Here is a 12,597-nt window from a genome sequence, read left to right on the forward strand (position 1 = left end):
ACTCTGTCAACGAGACTAGCTTTTTTCAGTTTTCTCCATTTTTAAAGAATTATTTCAGGCAAGTGATATCTTAAAATACCATTACAGCGCACCTTTTTGAGGCTGGACTACTTTCAATCATTTGATTTCACATAGGCAATTTCAAAAAACACAACGTAATGCAACGCAGCATCAAAGACTCAAAACGTTTTGGAACAGACTAAACTAAATGTGCACTCGGTAAATAAGCTATTTAAATCATATCTCACATTTATTTCGTACCGTACTCGTACAACCATCTTGTTTAGCCAAACATGAAATACAAGAAGAAGATTCGCTTGAGGACCCAAATGACGAAGTTGGATTTGCGATCCCTCCACTTGAGTTTGTCTGTGGTCAACACTTCTTTGCTGCACTGTTCTTCCCATACCTCCTTCGAATACATAAGCCCACGTTGCTTCATCACTTCAATGAAATTAAACAGGCCGCAAGACTTTTTCTTGCAAACATTTTTCAATGACAGCTGCTTGAAATTCTTCAACGGCAGTGGGGTCAATGGTGAGTAGAGGTAGGCCTGCAACACATTGTCGTGTTGACTTTAGGAAATACTAATGATTACATGAGTCATGATGTAGGCTTACCAACGATTAATCTGATAAATATATCACTTGGTATTGTTTGCCATTTAAATTCTGTAATTTCACGAGGAATTACCCCTAGAGAAGAAAGTTGCTTTTGAGTTTTCTACTGGCTTTGGAAAGTTTGCTTCTCGTCATTTTAGATTGATTTGGATCAGTGGATTAACTCATTCATTTGGCTAGATTAACTATATACAAATGCATTAGCCAAGTCAACTTTACTAGGACTAACTATCAACTAGCAGTTTAAATAAAAAATTTAAAGTACAATTCATGAGGACTGTCCGTCAGCGAGAAATGCGCAGACACTGTAGTAGCCCGTACCCGCAAGAAATGAATTCAAGCGCATTAGAATATTAACGTAAGGTGAGTATAGAATGAAATATTCTTTAGCTTCTAGGGAGTCTAAGATGAGTTGTTCTATTATTCAGGATAATTCTAAAGCCCAACAATAATCAATAGTTTCAAACCATCCAAAAGCAAAAATACTTCAATCCTGAACTGGGAGAACCTTTGATTAGGCCTACTCATTTCCTAATTTCCTATTACTTTTACCTTGATTTTGCTTTCGCTGTCGATTTCTATGATCAGCGTGTCACCAGGCCTTGCGATGAATTCAGTGTCTTCCACCAACGCCCACATCAGCGCTCCTACCGTCAGATCGTGTGAGCCATGAAGATGAATACTAGCGCATTTGTTGGCAGTCTTAGGGTCTTCGCCTCTTTTCCTTTCCAACACCAATCGCTTGCATTTCTCTTCAGCATGTACCGCCTCCAACGCTATCTGGTTTAACAGTGGGCCTGAAAAAGTTGAAGTTGTAGGCTACATATATACTACATATATATATAATATCTGGAATTATATTGTAAGACTAGCTGTGTGCCCGTTCTACGCACGGGGATCTTATAGTATTCAGTTGAAACCTTCTTATATTAAGCACAGCAGTTGGTTTGCATATTTTCAGATATGTTGGCAAAACTATTATATATAAACCTTTGCAAAAACAGTATCTGACAGTTTCAAGACGCAATTAAATGTCAACCGGTTCGTGTTAGTCCATATGTTAAATCCAATGATTAAACTAAAATATGCTTTTTATAAATCTATGAGGCATATCCCTAAGGTAGGCCTATAATTGAAAGTTACTTTCCACAATGGTTAAAAGTTATTAAAGTACTACCTGGTTGATATTTTTATCATCAAAGGTGCTCTTGTCCTTTCCGTGAAACACTGAGAAATAAGGACATTAATGCGTCACCAACAGACATATACACAAAAATACAGAATTTAATTAGGGAATTTGCTCTGCTTTAAGCATACCTAACAAAGTACATACCTATAAAATAAGTATTTATGAAATCTTTGTTAATGTCATCAAATTGTATCATCATCCGTAAAACTCTGTTACAATCAACCAATGCAGTTGTGATTTTTTACTTTACACAACCGCCATCGAAGCGCCGTCAATGAGTGGAAACCTTGTTTGTAAGCTATTGGCGACGATAAGTGTCCCAGCCCTATACAACACTGATTTAAGGTCTTTCTGGTTATCAAAACTCAAGAACAATTTTATACACAAAGAATCTCTGGTTCCAGACCTGGATGATGCCTGGTTATTTAATTTAATTTACGGTTACACTATATTATTCCACTTGCGATTAATTAAAGCCGTTATGTAAGAAAAACGTTTTTAATCTCACTTGGTTGGTATTTGCTTTCAAAACGTGATTCGAAATGTTTGTGGTATTTGTAAACAACATTCGTAAACATATCAGTGACAGCTAGAAAAAAATAATCTTGATCCAAACAGCTGTTCGTTATTTCATAGACGATTATGTGATAAAAATTGAACGAAAATTTGATAAAAATCCCATAAAACTGCATTTTTGAACGTCCGTAATTTTATTTACAAAGTAGTGAGGCCATATTTTTATCACTAAAGACAATCTCGCCAATCCAGTGAATACATTAAAATGACTTGGATCTTGATATGTACTCTCGTTTTCATGGAGAAGATTGCGTAAAATGCCATCTTGAGTGTTACAGACAGACAGGCAGAAATTTAGATGAGACTTGTTTCGGCTTCTTTAATGTATAAAACGTAAAACTAACCTAAAAATTTATGATTCTGAGCAATGTACAGACAAAACTCTAATTTTATTTATATAGATGTGTTGGACTCTCAATTTATGGTGTACCCATAAAATGAGTGATCAACAAAAAGGATTACTGTCAAAATATATCTTTCAAGAATATATAAGATCGGTTGGAGTTAATTCGGGTAAGTAGAAATTTTTCATCGAACTATAACTTGTGGGGTACGATCAAGAAAATTTGAGTTAACGATGAAACTTGAAATTAAGGTTCCAATCTTGGCAAGGAAATATTTCAATGACCACTTTAAGAGGGATTAGTTTCTGGGAGGGCAACAGGCTAAAAGGGATTAAACTTGTTATAAAGTACCAGTGTAGTACTGAAGAATGGAATCTCCGTTGTCCGTTTTTCCGTGCATTCTCATCCACAGTCTGTATTGAGCGATATCGGTCAAAGATTCCAGCATTGGAGCTACCCAAACAGGCACTTTCTTTCCGTTGAAATACTGAAAAACAAAAACATCAAGGATAGTAATTTGAAAGTGTTTGGTTTCTTAAGTACATTTTATTAGGTCTTGTTAAGTGACCACTTTGGCGATGTTGGGTTGAATGAGAAATGCACAAATAAAATATTACTTTTCTTTAGAAAAATCTCCCAATGTGTTTCTATACTGTTTTGTGGTTAACTTGGTTTGAAATGTTTGCTAAGCTCAAAGATACGTATTACCTTTGACTCTTTTTCAAAGAAAGACCTTTTACTCAGTCTCACTAACTACTAAACTCAGAGCTCAGTTATTTTTCGAGATAGAAGTATTCGTACGTTATTGAGAACTTTTCTGTGATACAAATTCGACATCCCTTGATCTTAATTTGTTTTATGAAGCAGAGGCAATGGTAACAAAATCACCATTCACGCAGTCGTCTTCTTATAAAAACACTTTGATAAATCTACTAGAGTGATATCGCATTTCTAATGATGCATATTTCTTAAATGTCTGCTTATTCTACTTGAAGAGAATAAACACACACCGTCATTTCATAAGCGTCCCACACGTTGAAAAACTCATCCAGTGTTTTGATAGGTGTGGCAGGTACTTTATTCAACGACATCAGTTTGTTGAGGGCCTTGATAAGACGTGATTTGCCGTACGACAGTTTCTTCATCTCTTCTTTTATTATTTCATTTTTGATGTGAGTGTAACGTCTGCAGCTTTTGTGGCCCTCGACGTCGTCAAAAATCTGAAACGTGAATTTCAAGGTTGAAAACCAACAGTTATTCTATTACACTCAACTTAAATTATTGTACGGTTGAAAGACCTATGTAATTAAAATGTAAACCAGTGCACTCACCTGGTAATTTACCATCGTTGTTCTTTGCAGTCATGTTTCATACAAAGATTTCAAATTGTAGCAAATACCAGTTTGTTGGGGTCCGTGGACCTGAGAAGAAAATGAGAGAAGACCACGAGCTGAAGAAGGTTTGGGAGTGCGAGAGGGTGTATGTGATTCGAAGGACCATTTTTTGTAACAGTATGTAAAAATATAGCTTGATTTATGAAGATGTAAAATTTAAACCTTTAGAGACCGACCCTAGAGTATATGTCGCGCTGCGAAGGACCGGGGTACCTTGAACAGTTTCTGCAATTTTTTTGGGAAAAAAATGCTATAACCTTTGAATATCAGCCCTAATTAACATTTCTTGCATGCTGTAGTAGATTGTTATTAATTTTATATTTTTTTAAGATTATTGTTTATTTAAACTGCCGATATATCGAAAATTTGTCTTTTTAGCAAAAAATACTAACTGCCGAAAAATCGGAAGTTGGTCTCCTTAGGGTTAAGTCATATTTGTTAATTTACCTCAATCTTTGATTCTTCTACTTTTTTAAATGTAACTTAACCTTTTTTAAATATCATACAAATCTCTTATTTAGTGTTTCCACCCTTAGTATTAGGTTTTCGTTTTCAAAATTTATCCTCATCAATAGTACTTTTAGTTACACCTTAGCAGTCTTATGTCTCTTTCACTCCTTTACCTTTCTAGTACAGCCTTGTGTAACTTTATTTCAAGAGGGACATGGGACTCGAATTGATTGAAGAGCTCACTTCCCCACTTATAATACTTAAGTAACACTTAATAAATAATGTACTATTCTGTTCTTGTGATTAAGATGGATTCACCCGATGATTTCACCTGTGTGGGATCTTCAGGGGTCTTGTGATTTCTTAGTCTTATCACTAACACAGTATATATCTACAGAAATATTTACACATAAGTGGTTACAAGTATTGTGGTCGGGTTGATCGCACAAGAACCCAGCAACGAAGGCAAATCTAATATAATTTAAGTCCTTAAAACTGGGACAGCAAAAAATATAGTAAAACTCAAACCTCGTAATTGTCAGCTTCAAACACTTTCATTTCTTCCTCCTTGACCCAGGTTTTCGTTATATCCTTTACGTTATCTGGCGTCGGGTACATCCCTTCTACCACTCGCACGGCAGACTGCTTTGCCCTGGGACTTTTGGTAGCGGTTACTTCGACGTAGTCCTTGTGGAACTCCGGGATCAAACGTTTGTACCTGGTCTTCAGACTGCGTCCAACCCGTTCCATCAACTTTTTGCCGAGCTGAAATGAAAGACGTTAGACATTTCTAGCATCAACTAATTCCAGGGGTTCAATTCCGGCAACCCTATCAACTGAAGTTTTTTTGGGGATTTTAGGATGTATGGCATTAGTGGGGGCAAATACACAAATAGATTTCAATACATATTCGTTCGACAAATTCAGGTTATGCAATTGTGAACTGTTAGGAATTCAATTATTATTATTAGGAATTACATCGTACATAAAAAAAAACAAGCTGTGAATGAATATCCTTACCAGATTTTTTTAAGTCGAGAGACTATTTACAATATATAAGACATACTAAGGAACGACCCAATAAAAGTTGATGAAAAAATAAATTCACAAATTTAACTACTTATACAAATACAACACTTAATGTACACTGACTGGGTTCATGTATCTTCAAAAGTGATGAGTTGACAGTTTTTTACAGTTTCTTTGACAGTTTTTTTGCAATAAGTCAACTCGCGTTTTGGGGGGAAAATGTAGTAATAAAAGTAATATATGTTTTTACGCTGCCTCTGTATAATCTGCCTCTACCCAATTGAACTTGGTTGGGAGCTGGTCTAGTGATACACTTCGTTCCCTGAGGTCCTGGGTTCTAATACCACCAATCAAAAATGGATTTGAAAGTGACAATGAAGCGAATTTCTACGCCTACTCTGTGATTGTGCGAAACAACCTAGAGCTAGAATATAACTTCCTAGGACGTGAAAGTAAGAAAGCAATTTTGTCATTTTTATTTTTACATTGTAAATAATTCAGTACCTGAGTTAGCTGTTGTTTTCCACCCGGCCATTGATTTGCGTATTCATCTTCTGAAGGATAAATGTCGGCACTGAACGGACTTCTTATTCCGTGTCTAAAAATCTGAAAGTAAAGGCCTGTTGTAGCTATCAGGTATATGTCAAAGACAAATTCGAAAAAAAAAACAATAAAGATACTAGATCTCATGTTTTAGTGACAATTTCGGACACTGGAAGGATGTTTTAAGATTAAATGTATGATTTGGTGTTCGGTCGATCACCTTACTTGAGGCTTTATTTACTAAAATTTATTTTATATAGTACAATACCCTCTTTTTAACCTCAAGCTGATATGTGTTGTTAGGGGCCTTGGCTGCGTTAATGACGATTGAAATGTACCATAAAGATATACTGTATTGTATTACTGGCGCTTTGTTTTGATACCATAAAACATTTCCAATTTATAAGAGTCACATATTTTATTTTATATACGGTATGTTTCTTGTCAAATAATAAGAAACAAACCGTAAGAACAAAACATTCTCTAGACAAGCCGGACGAAAATAACCTTAAAATTGTTTCTATCTTACAATGCTAGTACATCTAGGTATGTTTAATATTAGCACTTTCAGGTGTAATCGTGTCTACATTTATTGATCATAGAAAATCCCAATCTTTAGAAGTAACTACAAACTATTTGCTATTGAATTACAGTACGGTCCATGAGAGTTTGAAGTTGAGGGAGGAGCCTATTTACCACATGACTACGAAAATATTGTAAAGTATATTTTAATTAGTGTTGAATTTTAGGGTGATGTTGCAACGTCGCGCTAGTCAAGTCTTTCTATTGGCTGCCGCTAACTGCAGACTCTCGTGGCCCCTGTAGTGCAACAGCTGTTTCAGTAGGACGGGTATGCGACGTTGCCACTTTTGTCTCGCCGCACCCTATCAGAGAAGGCCATGGTACTATCTATCTTAAAAGCGCCGAGAAGAACTTAGGTAGCCTATATAAAACCATTAAAACCCTTACGATAAATGCATATTGCAGATCGTCCGGTGCTTTTCCCAAGTAGTCAAGATGTGCGTTGTCCAGAGCTGGCAACTTAGGTAAGAATTCCTTTTGGTGGGAAGCTCTGGCGAGAAGACAAACTAAAACAAGAGCTGAAACACAATGCAGATATAAAAAAGTTTCTTCAATTGATATATTTTAGGTCGCCTGAACTAACCCAGCTCTCCATTCTTGGAAATAGGAACGCTAAGAAAGATTTTACACGGTGCAATTAGTCTGGGTAGCAGAGTGGTTATAGTGCTCGCCTTCAAATATGAAAGCCACTGGTTCGATTCTGCGAGATCTATACCAGATCCAGATGCCATTGTCATTTGGCTATCAATTAATTATACTAAGTTAGAAAAAGCAAATTATGTTAAATATTAAGATCGGGATTTGGACTGTTCCCTTGAAAAAAAAACCACTGGCTTTTTTGTACATTTATATTAGTTATTTATTGACGGAAAACTCCATTTTGCATGTTCATACAAAGATGGCAAAACGCGTCATTTCAGAAAGATAAGAACTGAAAAAAAATACTTACATACATTTTTTTCGATATCATACTACAATCAACAAAAATATATAACAATGATTCATATATTTATAACATTATATATATTTTTGTATACGTTTTATATTTAGATTACACCTAAATAAATGAATAAGTTCAAAATCACTCTCAGCGTACTTAACAGTTAATAAACACAAAATAAATTACCATATTCTTTTGTTATTAACTATCTTAACGTGTTTTTATATACAAATTATTCTCTAAGATTTTAAAATCATATTAGAAAAACGAACCTTGTTCAACCCAGTAGGTTTAGAAATATTAACTGCCTTTAAGTTATGTCATGTTAAAAACTTATAAGCAAGAAAGAGATTCTGCAAGTTGTGTGAAATATCCCCTATTCAGTGAATAATCTATAGACAAAATTCTTGTAAATTTAACAAATAGATTGAGTTTTAAATTTTTACTCACTCAGTTTGGTGTACATGCTAGCGGAGCTCTGCGTATTCTGGTCATACAGATGTTTTACAGTAATTTTCCCATCAGTCATACAGTTTATTGCCAATTAATTCTCGTTGAAAAATCGTGTAGCTGGCAGTTTGTGTTCATTCCACGTGTACAAAACGACTAAGAGATGTGAATGTTGAAACTTTCACAAAAACTATCTGTTATACAACTTGAAAACTTATGTTTAGAAGATGCAACAGTTAAACACTATACAACTTATATTTGTTTGATGTAAATGTAAAATTAAAAGTTGCATCTACTAGTTTATCGGTAAAGCAATTCGTTCATAAAAATACTTGTTTTAATATTTCACAAGCTTTTTTAGAAAATACCAGCTACAACATTTAGATGTTATTGGAATGTCTTGTCCATTATCTATCCATGGTTAAATGTGCCAACATGATTCGTATTGGATTATAGAATACATAAAACAGCTTGGCAACACAATAAAAAATCACGAATAAAAAACCTCTTTATCATTAAAATATTCCACTGTTGTCAATACACTATCAATTAAATTAAGCTATTTTAATAGGGATCACATCATTTGTCCGAGTTTTCAACTGTCCGAGTTTGTTAAAAATTACAAAATATTTGAAAAATAATTTGTCCGAGTTTTCAACTGTCCGAGTTTTGATAAATAACTAATAATAATTAGATAAATCAACTGTCCGAGTTTTCATTTGTCCGAATTTTTAAATTATTTAAAAAAATATCAAAATATCATTTGTCCGAGTTTTCAACTGTCCGAGTAGGGGCAACATCAAAATGTGACACTGCGCGCCGAGACTAGCGTGTCTAAAGCGCCTGTTCAGAAGTCGATGTGAACCCCTTGTGTGAAGGAGTCAGGCATTGTGCGAGCCGCGAGAGGCCCTCACGTCGACTTAAGAAAAATTATATTATTTTTATTATAAGACTAATTTTAAAATTTTTAATTATAAAATTAAACTGTCATCACCTAACACAACCAACCAATCTTGCTGATAATATAATAATGGCGGGGGTATTTTATATTATCAGCAAGTTTGGTTGGTTGTGTTAGGTGATGAGAGTTTAATCTTATAATTAATAATTGTAAAATTAGTCTTATATAAAAATAAAATATTTTTGCCTTATTCGACGTGAGGGGCTCTCGCGGCTCGCACAATGCCTGACTCCTTCACACAAGGGGTTCACATCGACTTCTGAACAGGCGCTTTAGACACGCTAGTCTCGGCGCGCAGTGTCACATTTTGATGTTGCCCCTACTCGGACAGTTGAAAACTCGGACAAATGATATTTTGATATTTTTTTTAATAATTCAAAAACTCGGACAAATGAAAACTCGGACAGTTGATTTAAAGAAATATTATTATTATTTAAACCATACTCGGACAGTTGAAAACTCGGACAAATGATTTTTCAAATATTTTGTAATTTTAAACAAACTCGGACAGTTGAAAACTCGGACAAATGAACCTCACCCTTTTAATATTTCCATTAACAGTACCTATCACATGATTTTCTAGCTGAAGCCCACCAATAAGATGTGTCTTTGACAGTTTGACTAATGACAGCTTTATGTGACGTCACTGCCAAAAACCACACCAAAGGGAGCCTTCTTCTTCTTCTTCTTCTTCGTGACGTTCCAATCCAGTGAGCTGAAACCCTAGTGGACTAAGGCTGTTTTAGGACTTCATCTCTGTTTCAATACCAAGCATGTATTACCATCCTTACGTATTTTTTATTAATTTATTTTCTTTACGGTTGATTTTGTTGTTAGCTTCCATGTACTTCGCAAAGGGAAGAGGACACGGAACAGAACGCGGTAATTTAGATCATGGCCTATGATAAAAACAATCATCACAGCCCTTGATCATTACGATTTAAATAATTACTTCAGGTTAAATACACAGTTAAAAAGCTACACGAGTCCTCTCTGAACAAACTGCTCTGTAAAATAACAAATAATAAACAATATGGAAGTCCTATTAAATTGCTTAACCGCATGTAGAAGAAAACTGCCAACTCAGTTGTTTGTCATAAGATTTTGACAAACAAGGTCTCATTTGATCAGGATTTAAATTCTCTATCTTTTTTTATCTAAAAACAATATTCTTAATATTACGTTTTTAAATTTGGCATTAAATATTTTAAATGGCCGCCATATTGAAACGGCTTGAGATATTGGAACGAAACTTTGTAAGCTCTTTTTACCTACTAAAATACACATTTATACAAATTTTAAAACATATATCTTTGAAAAATGCCCAAGATATAAAATAATTCTTAAAAATCACAAACAGTCCGACAAACATTTTAGGCATTTTAGACCCATACTTATATGCATTTTATGTTTGTCTCAGCCCAAGGAACAAGTTCACAAAATATTTCCAGACAATTTGGAAACATAGTATAGTCCTAATTACTTATCCACTGAAATTTTAATTCTCCATAGTGGTATATGCTACACCACTGTAAATTCGTTATTCCCGCCAAATGAAGAGCAGGTCCCCGTAGTGCGGCTTAGAACACATAAATCTATACACACGCAAGCATGTCCATGTCACACTCAGGGATTTATGACTTGTTCTGACCCAAGGCTTGTTTACATGGATGCTAATTGGGCGGTAATTAAGGTATAAATCGTGACGTCATCAGATACAGAGACAGCTGACACGGGGTTCGTCAGGGGCGTGGACTCGGTAGTGGAATAGTAATTGTTTACCATGGATCACGTGTAAAAAGTTAGGTTAAGTTTGGTAAGATTGTTGACAAAGTTGTAGAAATCGGTATTCAAAAGCTTTATTTTCATAGGACTTACAACATATGCATTTAAAGTCAAAATTACGCTTCTAATTACGTTTTCAATATTTATGTGATTGTAAGTGAAGAAAAAATATAAAATAAAACTATAGATAAACACACTATCTAAGTAGATTTCTTATCCTGTACGTTACACTGCACGGGTCGTGGTTTGTTTAAAGCACAAATCATGAAAATAACACTAAAATAATAGAAACAAAATTTTCTACACTAGAGATCAGGGTTGGTACATGAACTAGACACAAAATACGAGCTTCAAAATTTACAATGGGATGAGAAGTCTAAAGCCTAAAAGCTAAGTAAATTACAATAAAATTCTACAAGATGTACGTAACAGTTAATATTTAAAATGTATATACCTAAACTGACGCCTATTAATATTTGCTTGAGTTTAGTTTGAACAATCACAAGGCAAGGGCTTATGCAGACTGACTTATGGAACAGAGTTGTACACCTAGAATTATTTGTAAAACCAATTTTTTGTGAACTGCTGTATATTGTTGCGTTCTTAAACTATCGTTATTTTTTGTTAAAGAATGAATATCTGTATTTGTATGGAACTGGTCAATACTTCTGTGGACATAAAAGAAAATATTGAATGTATAAAGAGAATGACACTTTATTACAGAAGCAGTTATCTTATAAAGAATAGACTAATCATAATTAATTAATTAAATATACAACGAGAGCTCGCCCCGTGGTATAAAACTCGACCAAAAGTATGTATTGTGCAAACTTCTCTATTTTCACCCAACGCTGTAAATAAAACATGTGCGATTGGAAATTCTTCGTTTTGTTTTGATTTTCTATTTATATTTTGTTGTTATTTCGTTACCAAAATGGCAACCCATAAGCCCATGTAAATTTTTTATTTCAAATTCATTTTTTGTGCTAATTTTTGAGTCTATTCAATTTATAAAAGGATTCTGCACATCTGCAGGAAAATATCCTTCATTTGGTACCAACCGCGTGTGATTCGGTCTGGTAGTATGGTCAGGATAGCCGTCATAAGTTTTGCAAAAGTTTTGAGTATATGAGATTACATAGGTTTTGTATGGTTTAAATACTACGGCCTTGAGATGAAACTAATAAGCACATATTGTGGCATGAAGTAGACACAGTATTGGATAAGGGATTATGTCCCTTAGGCTCCACGGTGATGCATTATCAATAAGGTCGAAATCAGAAGACAAGGGTGCCCCCCCCCCTGACAAAAAGTCACCCTAACTTGTTTAACACTTGTTTCACAGATTGATGAACTGTGTTTTAGTCCAAGTCATTCTTCACGGGACTTGAAAAATCGTTTCGTCTATCCGATGTCGACAACCATCGTATGTTTTAGGTTGTCTTTTGGTGTGAAGGATTAAAAATGTCTTTTGTAGAATAAATTTAACAGATATGTTTTGTTTCTACTATTACTCTTCTGTGTTTTTTATGTTCGTTAATGAAGCACCAGTCTTGAATTCGCTTAAAGTTAATTTTTGGTTATGGTGTGTAATTATTAAACTAAAAGTCATAGTTTTGTATTAACTCTTCTTTATTAAAACCCAAAAGTAAATATTTACAAACACAACATAAACAAATGAACATTAAACATATGTTATTTGTCATCTTCCCCTTGAGCTTGGAGTCATAATAT

The 12,597-nt window shown here is 34.5% G+C and overlaps 1 protein-coding gene across 1 annotated transcript; it reads right to left on the reverse strand.

Moving 5' to 3' along the window:
- Positions 1 to 237: 237 nt before the first annotated feature.
- LOC129003202 (prostatic acid phosphatase-like) lies at positions 238 to 8,191 on the reverse strand. Its single transcript, XM_054431485.1, has 8 exons — positions 8,118 to 8,191; positions 7,115 to 7,245; positions 6,107 to 6,208; positions 5,102 to 5,338; positions 3,740 to 3,949; positions 3,081 to 3,216; positions 1,173 to 1,417; positions 238 to 553 (listed from the first exon to the last, which is right to left on the reverse strand). Exons 1-8 carry the CDS (start codon positions 8,131 to 8,133, stop codon positions 284 to 286), a joined length of 1,347 nt encoding a protein of 448 aa, XP_054287460.1. The 5' UTR covers positions 8,134 to 8,191; the 3' UTR covers positions 238 to 283.
- Positions 8,192 to 12,597: the final 4,406 nt, after the last annotated feature.

Source organism: Macrosteles quadrilineatus, unplaced genomic scaffold, assembly GCF_028750875.1.
Source record: "Macrosteles quadrilineatus isolate MER2022 unplaced genomic scaffold, UCM_ALF_1.0 Scaffold_9__3_contigs__length_116548681, whole genome shotgun sequence".
NCBI lineage: Eukaryota > Metazoa > Arthropoda > Insecta > Hemiptera > Cicadellidae > Macrosteles > Macrosteles quadrilineatus.